Raw genomic sequence first — 23847 nt, forward strand, 5'->3', positions numbered from 1 at the left:
TGCTAGGTCTAAACAAAGGGCGGGCTTTGGAATGTGACCTTTTACCTAGTTTCTAACAAAGCGAGATAGCATTTTAAACTCTTGATTTCTTGGGGTCATTAGAGTTAGGCTGTATTATTTTCTATCCTTTCAGTGTGTCATGCACATTGGTTTGTGGTATGTTTTTTGTTTTTGTTTTTGTTTTGTCCTGTTTTCGTTTTTGTATATTTTATTTATTTATATGGCAAATGTTAAATCCTAGATGCTCCCTTCCTGTCTCTATAAACACTTGCCAGAAAGTAAGCTTAGGAATGCCCCTCCTGTTTTGCTGCCTCAGAGACAGTGGTATGGCCCAGGCTCAAGTCTAAATAAAGAGACCCTAATACAATTCCATCTGAACCAATTCCTTGGTGATCTTTTAGGATTCATGAAGGCTTCCTGGCACAACATTTTGGTGCTTTGGTCAGGAATTCCAAGGCCTCCAAAACCTGACCTGGAGGGTCTCAACAGGTGGTGGTGGTGCATTCCTTTAATTCCAGCACTTGGGAAGCAGAGGCAGGTGGATTTCTGAGTTGGAGGCCAGCCTGGCCTACAGAGTAAGTTCCAGGATAGCCAGGGCTATACAGAGAAACCGTGTCGAACCCTCCCTCCCTCCAAAAAAGTGGTAATGTCTGTCTGAGCCTGAGTCTGCCCATGTGTTTATGAACAGTAATTCCTGTCTGTTGCTATTTTATGTGCCTGTGTGGTGCCACAATAATTCTAGTCCAAGTAATTCTGTAATACTGTGCTAGAAAGAGTTCTAAAAAGAATGTTGTTTACAGATGGACCTGGACGGTCATGCAACCACACAGTGGCCAGAACATCTTCCTGGCCCTATAGCAGGGCTGGCCTGTACTCAGAGAGCCACAGATATCCATCTACCTATTTGGTTATTTTAGTTTCCTGACAGAGAAGAATAGGTAAATTAGGTCTTTTAAAATAGGTCTTTTCTTGTGTGTGATCGCCACCTTCTGGATGTTTCCTGTTCCTGCCTGATAGAGAAGAACTGAAGTTTTCTTGTGTTCTGTGTTTGTTGTTGTCTCTTAAGGGCACCTTTCTGACTTGCATTTAACAAGGGACAGGCACCTTCAGCCCTACTAGAGTTGCTGCTCAGTCATTTTAAGGATGTTAAAAAAAAAAAGGGGAGGAAATTTCTCTGTCATTATTTACGAACAAGTTTCTGCATGTCAGAATGGCCTGCTTTCAACCCAGGCTGCTGCCCAGAGGGATCCTGACTGTGGGATTGGTCTAAGGGATTGAGAAAGTCATTTTCTAACTCACATTTGTCCACTCTGTCCAAGTAACTTATGTGGTGGTCGGGCAAGATCTCCTAGAGGACCCACCCTCTTGGCTTAAACTTTTTCTCCCCAGACAACAGCAATTTTTTGCCTTTGATTTTTCCCACCCCCACCTTATTCAGTTCCACAGGTGGAGCTGCCAGACAGCCCTCCAACAGGCTGACCCACTGTGGGGCAGAGGTGGGTGGGGGTGGGGGACCTGCTGCAGGGACACTTGGATTGTAGTCTGTGCCTGAGTCTGGTGTCCTGCTGGTTGGTGATCAAGGAAACCAACCTCATCACAATTGACCCTTTGCCCCTGCTGACCTTTATACCTGAAGAACTCAGACCTCACCCTTTTCAGAAATTAATCTCTTAGAATCAGTCCTGTTCACCCACAAGCTCACTTGGGATGCCTGCTAGCAGCTTTTTCAGGTTATGTTCACCACAAAAGAGGGAGAAAATCCAGACAGTGGCCAGGAAGCTATTTCTTGGCTTTGTAGAGGAACCCACCAATGACCAGAAACTGCTGAGGCTGCTTTCCCTTTCCCACCCAAATGGCTCTCTAACACTGTTGTGCTAATGTGTATGTGATTTTTTTTTCCTAATCCTTTTGAGAATTCCGAGTTTTCTCACACAACAAATAGCTTTGGAATGAACTTTTCTGTTATAAGTTGTTAGGGATTTTTGTATCAGTCATATTGAATTTATGTTGCAAATTGAAGAAATCCAACATCTTTTAAAAAAAAAGAAAGACACCATTTTAATGGTGTTGCTTGCAGTTGTATAAATGGGTAAAGGGTGTTCTCCATAATCATTCAGTTAGCAAACTATGGAAAGTGTGTAAAACTCAAACTCATGTGAACTACTGTACAGGGCCATAGAAAGGGCACATTTATGTAGACTTTAGTGACACAGTATACATTGTTAGGGTCACATGAACGATAGCATAGCACTAACTATAGTTCATAGCACTAAGTGCCTTCATAAAGAACTTGGAAAGTTCTCATATTAACAATTAAAAATAATTCCACTTACTGTCTCCATAAACGTAAGATCAGATCTGTTCATCTACAGAACCTTCACTAATACTTCTGTGGAGTTTTTTATTTTTTCTGCCTTCCCACCGAGGAAGATGTGCCAGCTAACAGCATTAGTGCTCTACATTGTCCTGTTTGCTGCTTTTCTTCCAGGGTTGTCTCGTGTCTACCAGGTGAGAAGTAGCTGTAATTTACCTGAACCTGGCCATCATGAAGCCACAAAAATAAAACTCCTGTTTCCTAAAATCTCTCTTTAATTGGTAGTATTCTGGCACCCTTCCTCTTGTGGGACAGACAGATTACACTGCAAGCTATCTACCCAGATTCCAGGAGGAAAGAGGGGAAGTACCTGGTGAGGGCTGTGATGGGAGCTCAGGAAATCACTGCAATCAGGACCAGGTGAGCACGCGGGCGGGGCTGACAATGGCCAGAGCAAGAGTCTGAACACTGAATAGTAGAGTGAATGGGTCCTCACGGGGCTAGTTGTGAATATGGATGCGTAGGATTCCAGTGATACTGAAATCCATTTCTCTGAACTTCCAGTAAGGATCTAGCCAGCTACCTGAAGGCTGGGCGGGAACCTCTCTGTTGTGTTGCTAATGGAGTTACTCATGTCACTCAAGGCTCATGGCCCTTCAGGATCTCCAGGTGAACCTGCCAGTCAGAAGAGGAGGCGGGTTCTTCCGGGTTCGGAGAGGTGGTTCCACCTGGCAGCTGAGCAAGTTTCAGTGGTTCACTGTGGTTTTTGGAGTCCTCCTGCTAGATGTTGTGAAACTGGTTCAAGCAAGATGGTGAGCACAGGATCACTGCCTGCAACGGGAAGGAGGGAAAGGAGCAGGGGGCTGAGCAGTGGGAGTTGTTGTGGTGGGTTTTTCACTGACTGGTGCAAACTAGTGGCCAGATGTTGCCTCTTGTGAAGTCCCCTGTCAGGTAGTTGTTGAAAAACTTTACTCTGGAGGCTGCATCTGTGTAGAGCACTTGGAACAGTGTCTTGTGTGCAGAAACATCTTGGGAAGATGCCTAACAGGGAGAGTCCTAGTTTTTACAAGTTCTGCCGGATTTTTGTCAGCTTCTCCTTCTCTTCTGTTTTCTCTGCAGAGATTTGTCTGTAATTCTGCTTGTTTGCTATTTTAAGAGACCTCTCTTCCCATGTTCCTCTTTTTTGCTTCTCTCTCTCTCCTCTCTCTCTGTCTTTCTCTCTCTCTCACTCCTCCGCCCCCCCCCCCCCCGTGTGTGTTTATTCTCCAAGGATTTCTCTTTTTGTTCTAAATATTTATCTAGGAAGTTCATCACCAGCAGAATACTGGTACAGTTTTTTATTTTGCCTATCAGTCTAGTGATGTACTCCAGGTTTTCCTTCTGTTTATCTCATGAATCAGCATCGCCTGACTCCAAGCCTTTGGTTCTTGGGAGACTGGAGGCATGCATTCTTTCTTAACTTGGGAAAATCACTCTAAGATCTATCTGGCTTTCTTAAGCACAGATGATAGGCTAGCTGGACCGTGCCCTGAAGTTACTGTTTCCACGAGGCCTGGGGGTAGCCTTGCTCTGTCCTTGGTTGACCTTGAAGTCAGAAAACTCTCTGCGATCCTCCACCTAAACAGACAAACAAACAAATAGCTGGGTGGTATCCGCTTAGATCACCACTTCCTACCTTTCTTTATCTCCTTCATTATTAATTTCCTAACAACTTCCTCACTGTGCAGTTCCTTTATTCCTTCAGGTTTGTCCAGACACTCCTATAATTCCTATTGAACCCGGTGGTGGTGGTGGTGGTGGTGGTGGTGGTGGTGCACGCCTTTAATCCCGGCACTTGGGAGGCAGAGGCAGGCAGATTTCTGAGACCAGTCTGCTTTGTAGAGTGCATTCCAGGACAACCAGGGCTACACAGAGAAACCCTGTCCAGAAAAAACAAAAAACAAAAGAAATAATTCATATTGAATCATTATTTTTCCATAGTTTAGAAATTATGTATTTTTACACTCGTGTATTCAGAGCTATTTCCCTTAAGTGCTGTCCTGATGGTCCCAGTGTTTACCATTTTGCAGAGACAGCCACACCTTTAATTCCTGGACTCCTGCTGCATTTAATTATCTTGGAGTGAAGGACATTCCTTGAAGGAATGAGAAATATGTAAATTATTATGCGAGGGAGCAGTTTGCCTCGCCCAGCCCAGCCCTCAATGCTCTTGAAAGCTCAAACCAGGGCTTTGTCCTAGGTGCAGAAACTGTGTCACTCCATGTCATCAGGGCCAAGCCAGGCTTGATGCTCCATTACAGAAGTTACTTCTAGATGTTTGCTTCCTTTTGTTGCAGATTTTCATACTTCTCATGGCCCTGTGGCTCTCTGTCCTCTCCCTCTAGACACCTGATCCTGAACCTTTCTGTTGTTCTCCTGTTGTCTGCTCTCCCACCTACTTCCTTCCCTCCATTTGCCAGTTATGACTACTTTATTCTGCATAGTAAGTGAGATTTAAGCATCCTGGCTTGTGTATTAAGTCTTCTTTAGCTTCTTTGTGTCTGGTGTATAACATGTATCCTCTATTATGAGACTAAAAGTTACTTATCAGTGAATACATATCATGCATATCCTTTTGGGACTGGGTCACCACACTCAGGATGATAATTTCAAGATGCATCCATTTGCCTGCAAAATTAATAATGTCTTTTTCTTTTTTTTGGATTTGGGTTTTTCCTAGACCTGGCTGTCCTTGAACTCACTCTGTAGACCAGGCTGGCCTTGAACTCAGAAATCTGCCTGCCTCTGCCTCCCAAAGTGCTGGGATTAAAGGCGTGTGCCACCAACACCAGGCAATGTCTTTGTTTTTAATAGTTGAATTGTATTCCATTGGTTAGGTGTACCCCATTTTCAGCATCTACACTTTATTTGAGGAACATCTAGGTTGTTCCAGTTTCTGACTATTGGGAATAAATCTGCTATGAGCATAGCTCAGCTAATATCTTTGGGGAATGTTGGAGCATCTTTTGGGTGTATGCTTGGTGGTTGGGCTATAGCTGGGTCCTGAATGATGTGTTTATAAAAGATAAAGAGGTAAGGGATAAGATCTATGGGGGCGTGGTGAGGTATGGGAGAAGAGGACGTGCCAGCTGTCCCATGCTGAGGCATCCCTTCCCCCTCAGGGACCAGTGACATGAAGGTATAGTATAGACTAGAGTTAATTCAGGGCAGGGGCAGGGGAGGTAAGAGGGTAGTAAGGCAGAGAGAGGGAGAGAGTAGAGAAGCAGAGGCCTGCCATGGTCATGAGCACCTGGAGAGATGGGGATGGGTAGGGAATGGGGAGGGGAGAGCAAGAGCAGGAGAGAAGCAAGGGAGAGAGGGGGGAGGGGCAGTCAAACCCTTTTATAGTGGGCCAGGCCTATGGCTGTTGCCAGGTAACTGATGGGGGGAGCATAGCTGTCTGTTGCCAGGTAACTGATGGGAGGAGCATAACTGGCTGTTGCCAGGTAACTGATGGGAGGAGCATAACTGGCTGTTGCCAGGTAACTGATGGGAGGAGCATAACTGGCTGTTGCCAGGTAACTGATGGGAGGAGCATAACTGGCTGTTGCCAGGTAACTGATGGGAGGAGCATAACTGGCTGTTGCCAGGTAACTGATGGGAGGAGCATAACTGGCTGTTGCCAGGTAACTGATGGGAGGAGCATAACTGGCTGTTGCCAGGTAGTTATGGAGTGGAGTTTAGGCAATGCTAACAATGAAGTAGAACTATTCTGTTTTCTGAAAAAGTGCCCAATTGATTTCCAAGGTGCTTCTACAAGTTTCCACTCCCACCAATAATGGAGGTGCTAAGTATGAATCCATTTTTATTTTTCTCCGTGTAGATATCCAGTTAGACCAGTACCATTGTTGAAGATGTTCTCATTTTTCCACTGCTTGATTTTCTTTCTTTATCAAAAATCAAGTGTACATAGATATGCGGGTTGACTTCCGTGTATTTGAGTCAATTCCATTGGTCCACATATTTGTTTCTGTACCACTATTAGGCATTTTTGATCACTATTGCTTTACAGTATAGCTTGAGTTCACAGATGGTGATTCCTATTGATGTTCTTTATTTTTGTTCGTTTGTTTTGTTTTTTTCCGTTTTGTTTTGTTTTGTTTTGTTTTTTGAGACAGGGTTTCTCTGTGTAGCCCTGGCTGTCCTGGAACTCACTCTGATGACCAGGCTGGTCTCAAACTCAGAAATCCACCTGCCTCTGCTTCCCAAATGCTGGGATTAAAGGAGGTGTGCACCACCCCTGCCTGACTCTATTGACATTCTTTTGTTGATTATGATTGCTTTGAGTATCCTGGGTTTTTATCCCTATATAATGGAGAATTTCTCTTTCAAGGTGTATAAAAAATGTGTTTGACTTTTTGGTGTTAAAATGAACCTGTAGATCGCTTTTGGTAACATGTCCAGTTTTACTATGTCAATCCTACCTATCCAGTGCTTGACTGTGAGTATCTAAGCCTGTCTCACTCAGCTCCTGGTGAGCCTCTCAGAGAACACTCATGCTAAGCTGCTGTCTGCAGGCATAACATAGCAGCACTAATATTGTCAGGGCCTGGTGACCACCCAGGGCATGGATCCCAAGTTGTGCTGGTCCCTCATCAGGTTTTTGTTCATATTCTGCTCCAATTTTGTCACCTCATTAGTTTTAGAGAGGAACAATTTTGAGTGGAAAATGTTGAATGTGAGGACCTCCACTGGCGCCCTTTCTATGTACTGGAAGTTGTCTCTTCAGGTTCCATATTCCCTCTCTTAAACATTTGGCTAATGTTACCCACATTGGATCCTGAGAGTCTCCCTCATGCTGGGTCTCTGGGATTTTCTATATGTTCCCCATCCCCCACCCAGCAGCTGCTTATTTCCAATCATACTGTTTGCACTCTGGGCTTCTCTCCTGTCTCTCCCATACCTGATCTTTTCCCTTTTTCCTTTTCCTCTATCCTGTCCCACAGAACTCAGTCCTTGTGCATTCCATGTCTGTTTTGTTCCTCCTTCTAGGTGGTATTGAATCTTAGAACATCCTTCTTGTTTAACTTCTTGTGTTCTGTGGGGTGTATCATGGGTGTTGTGTACTTTTTGGCTAATATCTACTTATCAGTGAGTGCATACCATATATGTCTTTTGGGTCTCTGTTACCTTACTCAGAATAATATTTTCTAAGTCCATTCTTTTGCCTGCAAAGTTCATGATGTCTTTGTTTTCAACAGCTGAATAGTATTCTGCTGTGTGAATCTGTTCTTACGTTAAAGGACAATTTGTTTGCTTCCAATTTTTGGTTATTACTAATAAGGCTGCTATGAACATAGTGGAGCAGGTGTCCTCGTGAAAATGTGGAGCATATACGGGATAGATGCCCAGGAACAGTATAGTTGGGTCTACAGATAGAACTAATTCCAATTTTCTAGACCATCCTCCTGATTGATTTTCAGATGTTTATAACAGTTTGCAACACCACCAGGTATGGAGAAGTGTACCCTTCACTTCCCATCCTTGTCAGCGTGTGCTGTCCACTGATTTTTTGACTTTAGCCATTCTGATTGGAGTAAAACATGGACTCTCAGGGATGTTTTCATTTACATTTCCCTAATCAGTGGTGACGGAATACATTTCTTTAAGTTCTTCTTGGGCATTCCAGATGCCTCTGTTGAGAATTCTCTATTATCTCTGGACCCCAGCTTTTAAGTCAGTTTTTTGTAGTCTAAGTTCTTGATTTCTCCATATGATTTGGGGATTAGCCCTCTATCCCATGTCAGGCCAGTGGACATCTTGTTCCCAATCTGTATGTTGCCGTTTTGTTCTGTTCACAGTTTAATGAGGTCTCATCTATCACATACTCATCTTGCAGCCTGAGCTACAAGAGTTCTCTGCTAGAATTTTTGAGGGAGCTTATGTGTACTACCTTGTATCCACAAATACAGATACTTTGACTTCTTTTCCAATTTGCATCCCCTTGATCTTTAGTTGTCTTACTGCTGTGGCTAGAACTTCATTCACTGTACCAATAGATTGGCAGTGAGTAGAGGGTGGGCAACCTTGTCTTGTTTCTGAAATTGGTGGAATTGCTTTCAATATCTCTCCATTTTGTTAGATGTTGGCAATTGAATTGGTGTATATTTGCTCTAATACTTTTAATATGAAGGGGTTTTGTATATTGTCAAAGGCTTTTTAAAATTCTAGGGAGACGATCCTATGATTTGTCTTTAAAAATTATTTATATGGTATATTAAATTGATAGTTTTTCTTATATTAAACCATCCCTGTATTCCTGAGATGATTCCTAGTTGATCATGATGCATGGTGATTTAGATGTGTTCCAGGAATCAGTTTGTGAGTATTTTATTATTTTGATTCCATGTGCATAACAAATAGATCTGATGTGCTCTTTCTTTGTTGAGTTTTTCTTTGATTTATGTTTCAAGGTATAGAATGAGGTATGTTGGTATTGACTCTCAATTCAAAATCTGGTGTAATGCTGCACTGAAATCATCTGACTTCCTTTTTTTTGGTGGGCAGAAAGGTGAAAGGAAAATGGGTATGTCCCTGGAATGGCAGGTTGCTCAGTGCAGTTTGGCTTGGCCCACAGGGCTCAGAGAGCACAACAGATGAAGTAATATGTCCACTTGCTGTGTACACTCAGCCATTTTATCACTTCTGTTTTTCTTTCTTCTTTTTTCTATTTTTGGAAACAAGGTCTTTAAATAAGATGGATGTCCAGTGGGACAAAGAGGGCCCCGGAGGCTTCCATAATTTAACACTTTGAAAAGCACAGAGCAGCATGGGGTGGGGTTTGGGCTGGTGGGGATGTCCCCGCCCTGCCCTCTCATCTAGGGTACTGTGACCCTGGGCTGTTGTGGGCCAAGTCTGAACAGTCACATGCTGGCGCAGGGATGTGTTTAACACTGATGTTTCAGAGAACAGGTCATTGTACTTCGCATTTGGTGGAGGACAGGGCCAAGGCCACACAGGCCAGGACATCCCTGAGGATGGACCAGCCTAGGGGACCCCCCACTATTGTGCAGGGTGGAAGCTTGGAGAAATTCTTCTATCATGATTAGTCTTGTTAATACAATGATCCTTGAGGTCAGCAGGGAGGGTTATGGCTAGGATATTGGGGACATGGGACATCCATATTTCACATCACAGTGCAATTAGGTGAGCTGCCTGTTTTTGAGGAGATGCCTTCTACCACTTGACTTGTTGGGTGACCTGGACCAACTTGCTTCCCCTGCCTGGGCCTCAGTCTCCTCATTTGTCACTGCCTTGCCTGGTCATGCCAAGGTGTAGATGAGGCCCTCTTGTCAGGCAGTGGTGATACAATCCTACAGGAACAGTAACATGGTCTTGTGTTCCTGAGAGAGCATCTTACACAGGAGAGGCTCCAGCAGTGAGACTTCATAGATTTGAGGGCACAGTGCTTACCAGCACCTTGACTTGGTCTAATTGGCTGCAGTAGGCAGGCCCCATTAGCTTGTCTTTACTGCTATTGCCCCCACTGCCACCGAGGCTGATGTCCCCAAGGCTGTGGTAGTGCTTGTCTTCCTTCTCAGTCACCTGGTCCAACTGCCTCCACAGGGTCAGTGTGACAAAGTGGCCAATGCTGAATGGTATGCTAGGCTCCATTGCTACACTAGGCCCACCAGCCTTGCCCCCAGCAGCTGGTGTAGAGGCTGTTGGAACGTGAACAGAGAGTAGTGCCATGAGCCTGTATCTGTCTCTCCAGCCAGAGAACTACGAGAAGTTGGTGGGGTGGCAGAGGTGTGCCTGGAAGGGTGGGGGTATGGGCCAGAGACAGATGAGGGAAGGACACATCTTCTGTGAGGTCCACACTCAGAACTGTGTGTTATGGCCAGCTGAGCCAAAAGCAGTGTATGATGGAGCCAGCCTTGGGCAGTGGGGACACTGGGGTTCCTATGTCTGACCTAGTGATCTCAGGCTCCTCCTCTTTACCACTAGGATCTCCATCACCCCTGACTGATGCTGCCTCCTCTGAGCAGGTGGTGCAGGGATGAAAGGTTACCGAGTTGAATCATGACTTGTGTCCATGGTCTGGAACTACCACATGACCCTCCGTGAAGGACCACACAGTGACCAAGTCATCTTCCCCTCCAGTCACCACATAGCAGCCATCAGGGCTCCAGCCCAGGCACAGCAGGCCCCCAAATTAGCTCTTGATGAGCCCACACAGAAGCATGCTGTCAAAGTAGTAGACATGCAGGCAGCCATCCTGGCTGAGGCAGGCTAGGTGTCAGCCATCAGGTGAGAATGAAAGGTGAGCATGTGTTTAGTGTCCTCAATGACAAGGAGCAGGAGGGAGCTGAAATGGGAGTCATTTCAAGGGCTGGGTGCAAACCAACATCTGGGTGCATCTGACTGAAGTCCTTGTGGTGCTAGCCATTCCCAGGAGGCAGTGTTGGCATCTGAATATCTTAACTGTGGATATTCCTCTGCACAAAACCTTTGTGAAAGAAGCCTTTGACAAAATCCAGCATCCCTTTATTTTTAAAGAGTATTGGAGAGATCAGGGATACAGGGCATATTCCTAAACAAAACCAAAGCATTATACAGCAAGCTCATAGACATCATCAAGGTAAATGGAGAAAAACAATTTGATTCTGAAATACTTAAGGTTTCTGTGAATTATCGTGCTTACAGTTAATTAATTCTGCAATTGTTTGTGAGGAAATCCTACTTCCATAAGTTTTATGCATATTTTCATGAAGATTGTATTAGAATAATACATTACATTACGAGCTTCAAACAAAGAATTATTAAAAGATTTTTTATCCCTTTACAAAGAAAAAAAAAACAAAAAAAGCAGTAATTAAAAGTGTGGCACACATATGTAGCCACAATATGAATTATAATGAAATTTATTAAATCTCAAGATGTAAAGTTGTCTCTAATTTTTTGCTCAATCTTCTCTGTGATTCTATATGTCTAAACATATTTGAACAAGTCATTTCTACAAATTTTATCAACTTGGAATAACTGCTGGGTATATCATCAATTCACAGTATAACCATTCGATTTCTTGAATTTTATTGCAATCTAGTTCTTGATAATTTATGATCATTTCATAATATAACATTTACAATTTCAGACATTTTTTCTGTATTCATTAATTTGGGAAGTCTGTTGGTATTAATGTGTGCCTCTTATCCCCCATATCACAAGAACCACAATATTAGACTCCTGATACTTTGGACAATAGTAAACACAAACTTGACCAAGTTCCTATGTGCCCCATCTATAATACTGGCTAACAGGAAACTTCCTATTGGTAAATGTGAAATTATAAACATGTTGATAAGCATGGACTGCAAAAACCTTGCATGGGCTGTAAAATCATTGCTATGGTAACTTGTACCTTCAATTCTGTTCCATTATAATTCGGTGATAGTTTGATGGTTCAAATTGAAATATTACTGCATTCATAAATTATTTTCAAGTAATTCTATTAAAATGTATCATTATTATTATTGCTTATTTATTTTATATATGTGACTACACTGTAGCTGTCTTCAGACACACCAGAAGAGTGTATCAGATCCCCTTACAGATGGTTGTGAGTCACCGTTTGGTTACTGGGAATTGAACTCAGGACGTCTGGAAGAGCAGTCAGTACTCTTAACTGCTGAGCCATCTCTCAAGCCCGTAGTAATTTTTTTCTTTTTTTTTTATTTTTATTATTTGAGGTAATTTTTTATTTACATTTCAAATGATTTCCCCTTTTCTAGCCCCCCACTCCCCGAAAGTCCCGTAAGCCCCCTTCTCTCCCCCTGTCCTCCCACCCACCCCTTCCCACTTCCCCGTTCTGGTTTTGCTGAATACTGCTTCACTGAGTCTTTCCAGAACAAGGGGCCACTCCTCCTTTCTTCTTGTACCTCATTTGATGTGTGGATTATGTTTTGGGTATTCCAGTTTTCTAGGTTAATATCCACTTATTAGTGAGTGCATACCATGATTCACCTTTTAAGTCTGGGTTACTTCACTTAGTATGATGTTCTCTAGCTCCATCCATTTGCCTAAGAATTTCATGAATTCATTGTTTCTAATGGCTGAATAGTACTCCATTGTGTAGATATACCACATTTTTTGCATCCACTCTTCTGTTGAGGGATACCTGGGTTCTTTCCAGCATCTGGCAATTATAAAATAAATAGGGCTGCTATGAAGATAGTAGAGCATGTATCCTTATTACATGGTGGGGAATCCTCTGGGTATATGCCCAGGAGTGGTATAGAGGATATAGTTTCTCTTCCATTAGATTTAGTGCATCTGGTTTTATATGGAGGTCCTTGATCCACACAGGGAGATAAGAATAGATCAATTTACTTCCTTCTACATGTTGACTGCCAGTTGACCAAGCCCCATTTGTTGAAAAGGCTGTTTTTCCCCCCACTGGATGGTTTTAGCACTTTTGTCAAAGATCAAGTATTATTTTGTCAAAGAAATTGATCTTTCTAACTCTATTGGGAAAAGATCTTCACCAACCTACATCAGATAGAGGGCTAATATACAGTATATACAAAGAATTCAAGAAGTTAGACCCCAGAAAACCAAATAACCCTATTAAAAATGGGGTACAGGGTTAAAGAAAGAATTTTCACCTGAAGAACTTCAGATGGCGGAGAAGCATCTTAAAAAATGCTCAACTTCATTAGTCATTAGGGAAATGCAAATCAAAACAACCCTGAGATTTCACCTTACACCAGTCAGAATGGCTAAGATTAAAAATTCAGGACGCAGCAGGTGTTGGCGAGGATGTGGAGAAAGAGGAACACTCCTCCACTGCTGGTGGGGTTGCAAATTGGTACAACCACTCTGGAAATCAGTCTGGCAGTTCCTCAGAAAACTGGGCACCTCACTTCCAGAAGATCCTGCTATACCACTCCTGGGCATATACCCAGAGGATTCCCCAGCGTGTAATAAGGATACATGCTCCACTATATTCCTAGCAGCCCTTTTTGTAATTGCCAGAAGGTGGAAAGAACCCAGGTATCCCTCAACAGAAGAATGGATGCAAAAAATGTGGTATATATACACAATGGAGTACTATTCAGCCATTTAGAAACAATGAATTCATGAAATTCTTAGGCAAATGGATGGAGCTGGAGACCATCATACTAAGTGAGGTAACCCAGTATCAAAAGATCAATTATGGTATGCACTCACTAATAAGTGGATATTTACCTAGAAAACTGGAATACCCAAAATATAATCCACACATCAAATGAGGTACAAGAAGAATGAGGAGCGGCTCCTTGTTCTGGAAAGACTCAGTGTAGCAGTATAGGGCAAAACCAGAACAGGGAAGTGGGAAGGAGTGGGTGGGCTAACGGGAAGGGAAGGGAGCTTGTGTGGACTTTCAGGGAGTGGGGGGCCAGAAAGGGGGAAATCATTTGAAATGTAAATAAAAAATATATTTTGAAAAAAAAAAAGAAGACTGGCATTAGAGCTTCTTTGGAGCAAGATAGCATTTTAAACTTTTGATTTCTTCGGGTCATTAGAGACTTAGGCTGTATTTTCTATCCTTTCAATACAAATCTCTTAAGATGTGGAAAAGGGTTGGCCCTAGTCTGGAAACTTTGCCCAAGAACTAGTATGCTTTGTTGCTTTAACACACTCTAACCCTGAGGGAGGAATTCATGTCATTAAAGAGTCACTTGCTAATCTGTGCCTCCAGGCAAACTTGCTGATCAAAATAGGAGGGTTCTTCCAGCTGCCATGCTCTCGGTTCCTGGTAGCTGAGCAGTCTTAAATACTTCATTTGTTGTGTGCTGTATGCTACTGCTGGGTTGTGTCAGAGGAGCTCAAGCAAGCTCTGAAACTGCAAAATAGTGAGCATATGTTTAGTGTCCTCAATGAGGAGGAGAGGGGTTGGGGGAGGGAGCAAAAATTGTCCTCCATTTCAAGGAGTGGGTGCAAACCATCCTCTAGTTACAGCCAACTCTGATGTCCCTTGTGGTAATAGTCATTCCCAGGACACACTGTGGCATGTGAGTATCTTATCTGTAGGAATAGAACTGCACAAAGCATTTGTAGCAGAAGCTTCTGTACTGAAACATGCCTGTCAAGATGGCAAATCATAGAGGCCAGATTTCTTTGCTGTTGTCAACAGGGATGCTTTAGCATTTAGGTGTGTGACATCCATCTGAAGTTAATTTTTTTGCAGTTTTTAAATTTCATGTCGTGTGGGTAGAAATATGATAATAAGCTGTTATGTAAAAGACTAAAATTGATGATGTAAAGGGTTTATCAGTTCTTATTAGATGGTAATCCACACCAAGTAGACTTCAGACGACTGAAGACTGACTCTATAACATTCACAAATCAGCAGTAGTCCAACCAGCCTTGTTAGCAGTTAGAATCCTAGGATACTCGACTTTGTTCTCGGCCTATAGTAATTGAGAGTTGTGCCTGGTATAGTAGTAGCCCGGGCTGGCATTTGTGCTTCCATCTGCCCAGTATCTTCTGGCTTTTATAGTCTCTGCTGAGAAGTCTGGCGTAATTCTGATAGGTCTGCCTTTATGCTACTTGATCTTTTTCCTTACTGCTTTTAATATTCTTTCTTTTGTGCATTTTGTTTTTATCATTATATGATCATTATATATCATTATATAATGATTTGATCATTACATTCTTTTCTGATCCAATCTATTTGGAGTTCTGTTGGCTTCTTGTATGTTCATGGCAAAATGGCTAAGAACCAAAACTCAGGTGATAGCAGATACTTGAGGACTCAGCTATACCACTCATGGCCATATAGCCAAATGATTCTCCAACATGTAACTAGGACACATGCTCCACCATGTTTATAGCAGTTTTATTTATAAATCTGTAACTGCCACTGGCTAATTTTGAACTGTTTACTTGGCCACCTGGAAGAAAGATGGGGATAGGAACAGGATGAAGGGAGAAAAACTTGGAGTGAAGATAAGATTTCCAGTTCAAGACTAAGATTAAGGGTGGTCTCCATATTATATAGGCGGGGCAAGTCCCTTCCCCAAAACCAGGGAAAGGGTGTGTTCCCAGGAACATGTCAGGCTGTTCTCTGGGTGTTGGCTCCACTGCTCAGGCAGCTGGGCGGGTCACCTGCTTAATTCAGGAATTTGTACACCTGCAGAAACAATGAACTTCACCTTAGTCAAAGTCAAGTTATGCCAGGTGGCTTAGCACAGCAATACAGCTCTGTATACCTGTACCACTATAGGTATACCACTCCTGGCATAGAGCCAAAAGATTCTCCAACATGTAACAAGGACACATGCTCCACTATGATCATAGCAGCTGTATTTATAATAGTGAGAAGCTGGAAAGAACGGAGATGTCCTTCATCAGAGGTATGGATATAAAAAATGGGTTTCATTTACACAGTGGAGCAATGTGCAGGCTGTTGAGTCCCTAAAATCTTTCCAGTTGATCATTCCTTTTTACATAAGAGGTATATAGGGGGTTCCTGATTTTGTTTCAATTGCTTTAGGATTCAGCCACTATCCTGGAAGTGCCTAGGAGCTATAAGAGTTTTCTTGTGGTAGTTTATGTATTTTACAGTTCACTTACATACACTATGATATCAGTAGCCCATTTGTATACTTTGATTGCGTCCATTTTGTGAAATAGTAAAATAGCTACACCAGCTTCCATTTTAGGTCTACTTCATTGGAATATTTTTCCCATCTCTTTAGCTTGAGTTAAAATCCAGTGATGCTTCAAAAATCCTGAACTCTGGCCCTCTCTGGAAAGTTATTGGTATCACAGGTGTTTGCTCTCCTGGCCAGTGTGAGTCAGAAGCCTAAGCACCTTTTCAAAGGAATAAAGCCTCATAATTAGCTATAATAGTGTTTCCCATTCTGGGACACTTGCCTGCTTTGAAGAGTCAGCTTTTAGTTACTCAGAAGGAGATTTTTGAATAAACTGCCCCTCCAATTCCTTTCTCTTTCTCTCTGCTTTCTCCAACTGTTTGTTGACCTGGAAGATGTCTGTCCTGGAAGATGAATATACAACTGGGATGAATGTGTAATTAATTTTAAGAACCGAAGTAATATTCTGATTGGTTTCCTTCCTTGTGGTTTGAGTTTTGCAAGGGATACTGGGTCATACTATACAACTCTGGATGTCCTCCAACTCAGTGCATAGACCAGGCTGGTATCAAACACAATGTGATATTTTTGCCTCCGTCCTCAGTGATTAAATGCATTAACCAGTCCAACCATCTTGCTCATTGCTTTTGTAGTAAATAATTATTCATACAGTGTCTCTCATGTGTGCTTGCTATGCTTGATCTGTTTGCTTGTCTCTTTATGTCTTTAGTCTTCCAAGGGTGTATCCAATCATAAGAGTGAAGAAAGGACAGATGAGAACCTCATTATTCAGTTTCCTTGAGAAATGACTTGGCAGTCATGGTTACATTATAACTTCTGTGTCAGGAAACAAGTCAGCGCAGGACCAAAATTGTTTGAAAATATTTTCAATGAAATATACCTGTCTAATAGTTCATTATCATGCTTTCCTTTGTCCATATATATGGGATATTTTAGAATGCAGTGACATATGATGATGTACTGGTGAAGTTTACACGGGAAGAATGGGCTTTGTTGGATGCTTCGCAGAAGAGTCTCTACAAAGATGTGATGCTGGACACCTATAGGAACCTCACTGCAATAGGTAAGACTGTGAATGTAGTTTTTAAAATGAGGGGCAACTGTTTTTTTGTCATTGTGCTTGTTCATGTTTGTTTGTTTTTGTGGTTTTTATTGTTTTCGTTGTTTTTATTGATGTACTTCTATAATTTCATTTGAGAAGGAGGACAAATAAGGTGAAATAAATCAGGCCTGTCTAAGGATCACTAAAGAATTTAAAGTTTTTTAAATTTTGCCTAAATTCCAGTACTATATCATACATTTTCTTGTCCTATATTCTAGGTTATAACTGGGAAGATCACAATGATATTGAAGAATATTGTGAAGATTCTGTAAGACAGAAAAGGTAATTTTCTTGTGCATGCTGATACATACCTCTGAATATGCCTCTGATGAAATCTTAATGTGTTCTTGAAACTTTCGTTAAAAATCAAGCACGTAAATGAGCACATCTTTAAGGATGCTGATTATTAAATTCATACAAATGTGATACCTCAGTCTCAGGTATTGGATTTGTGTTTGCAAGCCATTCTTTAAGAAAGAAAACATGTAAACAATGCCTTAACAGATAGTACCATTTCAATTTCAGGCCCATTCAAACTACACTGCAGAACTGCCAGTCTGTTTGTTCTCATACCATTCAGATAGGGAAAGTGTACACAGTGCATGTGTAATCAGTTTATATCCAAAACTTTCTGATATGCACGTCTGTAGTATACTGATGTTACTTATATACTTTTAGGAAGGTTGCTAAGATTATTGAGAATGGAAGTTTATGAATGTTTAAAATGTTGTTGGAGTGAAAACTTAATCCAAATACCACATGTCTATGAGGAACAAAAATTAAAAATGTGTGAATACAATGTATATATCCTTTCTTTGTTATTGATCCGTTCATAGGTGTTATATAGGACATGTATATCTTTGTCTATCTATCTATCTCTCTATCTATCTGTCTATCTATCTATCTATCTATCTATCTATGTTTCTATGTCTCTATCTTTTGAACATAAAGTATATGATTTTCTACACCTAAGTGATATTGACCTAACCTCTGTTGCTCTCGTAGGATAATTATAAGATCTGTAAAGTTTTCCACTTACAGTAAATTTGTTGAAAGTTATGAACATTTTCAATTCATTGATTTCACACTTTCCTTGCAAATACATCAACAAACTTAGATTGCACAATATCCCTATGAGTATTAGTAATGTAGAAAATTTATGATTGTCCTGTTTAATTTCACCAGTGTTGTATGGCTCACATTATTCGAAATTTATGTATGCAGTTATTGAGGTAATGCTGTGAATGCCTGTACATTTTCTCACATATGTGAAAAACCTCATACAGGAAAAGGATGGTATAATTTTTAGGTATGTAGTAAATGCTCTTACTGTCAGTGGTATCTTTATAGTTATATAAATAATACTAACAATGAAGCAAACTACCACGGATTTAAACATAATGATAGAACCCTATTATATGTGATTCCTCTTTAGAATGAAAAAAAGTTGTTCAATAAGTTCATACAGATAAATGATTCATTAGTAGTATGAATTCGGTAAACCTTTCATATATGCCAGTAACATACACAGGCTTGAAAGTAGTCATACTATAGAGAAACACTCTCACTATATCCAGTGCATTGTATCCTATTTGTATTACAGGCATCTTCAAAGGGATAAACCAATTCATACTAGAGAGAAACTTTATGAATGTATGCAATATGACGGAGCCTTTGCAAGAAACAATTACCTTCCATTACATAAAAGGATATATACTGTATCCATTGTGTATTATACTAGCCTTCAAATATATAGAAGAACACACACTGCAGAAAAACTCTGTGATTGTAACCAAAGAGGTAAAGTTTATTATTGTCAAAGTCATCTTCAAAGGGATAAATGGAAAGATACTGGAGAGAAACCCTATGAATGTAACCATTGTGGCAAAGCATTTGCACAACACAGTCATCTTCAAATACATAAAAGAACACATTCTGGAGAGAAACCCTATGAATGTAACCAGTGTGTCAAACCCTTTGCACACAAAAGCGATCTTCAAAGGCATAAAAGAACACATACTGGAGAGAAACCCTATGAATGTACCCAGTGTGGCAAAGCCTTTGCACGTCATAGCCATCTTAAAATTCATAAAAGAACACATTCTGGAGAGAAACCCTATGAATGTAACCAATGTGGCAAAGCCTTTGCACAACAAGGCGATCTTCAGAAGCATAAAAGAACACATTCTGGAGAGAAACCATTTGAGTGTAAGCAATGTGGCAAAGCCTTTGCACAAAACAGCCATCTTCGAAGTCATGAGAGAATACATACCGGAGAGAAACCCTATGAATGTAACCAGTGTGGCAAATCCTTTGCAGAACACTACCTTCTTCACAGACATACAAGAGCACATACCGGAGAGAGGCGCTATGAATGTAACCAATGTAGCAAAGCATTTTTATCACAACGCAGTCTTCAAGTGCATAAAAGAACACATATACAAGAGAGACCCTATGAATGTACCCAGTGTGGCAAAGCCTTTACACAAAAGAGCTATCTCCAAAGGCATATAAGAACACATTCTAGAGAGAAACCCTATGAATGTAACCAATGCACCAAAGCCTTTGCACAACAAGGCGATCTTCAAAAGCATAAAAGGATACATACTGGAGAGAAACCGTATGGTTGTACCCTGTGTGGCAAAGCCTTTGCACGCTATGGCAGTCTTCACATGCATAAAAGGACACATTCTGGAGAGAAACCTTATGAATGTAATCAATGTGGCAAAGCCTTTGCACTACACAGCTATCTTCAAAGGCATAAAACAACACATACTGGAGAGAAACCCTTTGAATGTAACCAATGTGGCAAAGCCTTTGCACGACACACCCAGCTTCAAAGTCATAAAAGAACACATACTGGAGAGAAACCCTATGAATGTAACCAATGTGGCAAAGCATTTGCACGACACACCCAGCTTCAAAGTCATAAAAGAACACATACCGGAGAGAAACCCTATGAATGTAACCAATGTGGCAAAGCATTTGCACAACACACCCATCTTCAAAGGCATAAAATAACACATACTGGAGAGAAACCCTATGAATGTAACCAATGTGGCAAAGCATTTTCACAACGAGGCAATCTTCAAGTGCATATAAGAAGACATACTGGAGAGAAACCCTATGAATGTAACCAATGTAGCAAAGCATTTCCATCACAAGGCAATCTTCAACTGCATAAAATAAGACATATGGGAGAGAGACCCTAAAAGTGTTACCAATGTGGCAAAGCCTTAGCATTCTATGGCAGTCTTCAAATTCATAAAAGAACACCTACTGGAGAGAAACCCTATGGATGCAACCAATGTGGCAAAGCCTTTGCACACTATGGCAGTGTTCAAATGCATAAATGAACACATACTGGAGAGAAAGCCTGTTAATGTATCCAGTGTGGCAAATCTATTGCAGAACATGGCCTACTTCAGAGGCATAAAAGATCACAATCTGGAGAGAAACCCTATGACTGTAAACAATGGGGCAAAGGATTTTCAGGACAAGGCAAACTTCACGTGCAAAATCTGTACTAGGCTGGCTCTTCTTTTAATTTTAACAAGTGTATCTGGCCATTGCTCCTTTGTGTTTTGTTTGTTTGTTTTTTGTTCTTGTTTTTTTTCTTTTTCCATCCTTTATCCTCATCTCCTACCCGTAGATTCATTGCCTACAACAAGATAGGATAGAAACCACGATAGAGGAGAAGGACATCCTGAAAGCCAATTTCTTGCTTTGACCACAGCTACTAACAAACCACAAAGAAAGTTCGTCCATACAGGACCATCAAGTCCCAACCTGACCTCTCAGAGCCTGTGTATATAAGTACCATCTGAAAAGTTCTCCAAATTCAAAACATCACAGAATTGCAGTAATTATCAGTGGCTAGCAAAACCATGCTTCTGGTAGAGTACGTGGCAAATCATGGTGAGCCACTGAGGACACTCAAAAAGCAGACCTGCATCCCCACAACTGGTATAAAATGAAAGCACATCCTTACCATATTCCGCTGACTTTTAAAGATGCCAAAAATTTATATTAATTTTAGAAAAGTTGCATCATCAGTCTTTTTGAAAAATGTTTTTGAAAGAAGGAATTTTGTCACCTTGATCCCAGTCTCTTGCATCCTAAGGCAATAACCTTGCTTCCCATGTCATTGCACTTCCTACATCTGGAGTTGAAAGGCTGTATCACAAGGAAGTTTCAAAATTATTCATTTCAGCCATGTAATGATCTGCCTGTTGTTGAAATCAGAAACAAATATACTTGTTGTTCATGGCTTCTGCCTTCAGGCTAGAACAGGAAGAAGAGTTTCCTGTGTGCACTGGAAGTTGAAAGAATGCAGACCATAGGTACCTCACAGATTAAGTTTAAGGGAGTCACCAGCAGAGGTCTCCATCCTGAAGAAGGTCACAATGTGTCAAAAAGAGTGATTTTATGATCGCCAGCATTTATTTACTCATGCATTGATAGGTATACACCTTGGGGAGAATATGCTGAGCCCAACTTTGTTAATCTAGTTGAATCAGTTAAGAAATTTGAATCAGTGGTTATTGGCTATAACTATGTGTTTCAGGCTACAGAATTCAGCAGCTAATATTGCACATAGTGACAAAATCATACATGATCTTATTGATGCCATTTTCCCTACCAGGGAATGTTCTGCTCTTTTTAAAAGTCACAATGGCTATGCATTGTTTCAACTATATCTATCATTCTCACAAGTCAAGGGTGGTAACCTCCCCCACACCTTTTTTTCCCATTTTTTAGTGCATCACTGCTCTGATCACCTGTTTTGTCTATTCTCCAATTACTCTAGAGAGTTAAGAATTTTATTTTTCTTAAGTGGTATTGTTATTTGATTGTCTTTAGAAGAATTTCTTTTGTAACTTAGACTTGCCATTTACTGTATAATTTCTTTGTATACCTAATCCTGCCTCTGGTAGCCATTGCCTGAAGAGAGTCATGCAGACCCTTCTAGCTGAGACAATTGAATGACTGTCCTCAATTGAATGAATGTCCTCCTTTGTCTTAGACTTTCTCAGGGAAAATATATATGCAGAGGAACTTCAGAAAGTATGAGTCCACTTATTAACTTTGAAGCTGGTATAATCAAAGCAAAGAAAAGGAGTGGGATGAAAGAGAGAGGTTTCTTACTTTGATAATAGTTTCTAAGGAAATTAACTTATAAAAACTTATTATCTGTAATTTCATGATTTACTAGCTAGTTTGTATGTCAGGTTGGGCACAAACTGGAGTTATCACACAGAAAGGACCCTCCCTAGTGGAAATGGCTCTGAGATCCAGCTGTAAGTCATTTTCTCCATTAGTGGTCAAGGGTGGGATGGCACATTTTGGGTGGTGCCATCCCTGGGCTGGTAGTCCTGGGTTCTATCAGAACACAAGCTGATCATGGTAAGGGAAGCAATCAAGTAAGCAACATTCCTTCATGGTTCCTGCATTAGCTCCTGCATCCAGGTTGCTACTCTGAGTGAGTTCTAGTCCTGAATTCCTTTGCTGATGAACAGCAATGTTTAAGTGTAAGGTGAAGAAATCCTTTCCTTCCCATCTTGCTTTTTGGTCAGGATGTTTTTTTGAAAGAATACAAACCCTGACAAGACTCCTGAGTTCAACCAACACAGAAGATCTTGACAATTGTTGTGGCGATGCTTAATAGTACTATTCCAATGTTAAGATCCACATCCAGAGATGAAAGGTGTGAGTCATACTTAGCTTGCTTTAGAACATATGTCTGAAACATGGGTATATTTTCAACCATAAAGCCTAGTTAATCTTTTTAAAATAATTTTTGAGATAATAATTAAATCATTTAAACTTTTACTTTCTCCCTATTGTTAAATCTCAAACATTGGCACAAATGGTTGAGGTCTGTATTTAATAAATCAGAGATGGCCACACTGTCAAGTTCTCCCAGAATCCCTTGGCCTCTACCTGTTACAATTGATAATTATGAGATAAAGGTTTTATTTATGAGTTTTGGTCTTATTCCCAACATTGAATCCCTTATCTTGTTAGAAAAGACAGTTGTGCCTCTGGAAGCTGACATAAATTCAAAACCAATTATATGATCAGTTTTAGAGAAGGTACCATGAGGTGCTGAGAAGAAGGTATATTCTTTTGATTTAGGATGAAATGTAATATTGATATCTATTAAATCCATTTGGTCCAAAACTTCTCTTGGTTTTACTGTGTCTCTGTTTAGTTTGTGTTTCCCTGATTTTTCCATTTTTGACAGCAGAGTGTGGAAGTCACTCACAATTATTGTTTGAGGTGCAATGTGTACTTTGAACTTTAGTAAAGTTTCTTTTACAAATGTGGGTGCCTTTGCATTTGGATCATAAATGTTCAGAATTGAGAGTTCCCCTCAGTGTGTTGGTGAGGGAAATCCAGTCCTACAAAGGGAAATCTATTTTTCAGAACTCAGAAATCCATCTGTGTCTGCCTCCCAGAATGCTGGGATTACAGGTACCACCGCATGGCTAATGGGAATTTAGTGTTACCTCTTTAAGTGCATCTACCTGTTGACCCATGTTATCCTGTATTTCTTTAAGGGATTTTTGTGTTTCCTCTTTACGGACTTCTACCTGTTGACCTATGTTCTCTTGTATTTCTTTCAGGGAGTTATTTATGTTCTTCTTGAAGTCCTCTATCAGCATCATGAGATGTGATTTTAAATCCAGATCTTGCTTTTCCAGTGTATTGGGATATCCAGGCTTGCTGTTCTGGGAGGACTTGTTTCAGATGTTGCTTTGATTTCTCTTGTTAATGTTCTTGCATTTGCC

At 40.9% G+C, this 23847-nt stretch overlaps 1 protein-coding gene and 1 pseudogene across 2 annotated transcripts in view; one reads left to right on the forward strand and one right to left on the reverse strand.

Annotated features, from left to right (window-relative positions):
- The window catches only part of LOC127673655 (zinc finger protein 431-like), an 826992-nt gene extending 803611 nt beyond the window's left edge, over nucleotides 1-23381 (forward strand). Inside the window, exons 3-5 of one of the 2 annotated variants that reach the window (XM_052169429.1) lie at nucleotides 16888-17014; nucleotides 17272-17335; nucleotides 18657-23381. In XM_052169429.1, the coding sequence (XP_052025389.1) occupies nucleotides 16888-17014; nucleotides 17272-17335; nucleotides 18657-20265 (1800 nt within the window). In that variant the 3' untranslated portion in view covers nucleotides 20266-23381. The remainder of the gene's footprint in view (nucleotides 1-16887; nucleotides 17015-17271; nucleotides 17336-18656) is intronic. The other variant, XM_052169430.1, reaches the window with a different exon arrangement.
- On the reverse strand, nucleotides 9480-10607 carry LOC127673666 (dystrophia myotonica WD repeat-containing protein-like; annotated as a pseudogene).
- Nucleotides 23382-23847: the final 466 nt, after the last annotated feature.

This window comes from Apodemus sylvaticus, chromosome 23 (genome assembly GCF_947179515.1).
Source record: "Apodemus sylvaticus chromosome 23, mApoSyl1.1, whole genome shotgun sequence".
NCBI lineage: Eukaryota > Metazoa > Chordata > Mammalia > Rodentia > Muridae > Apodemus > Apodemus sylvaticus.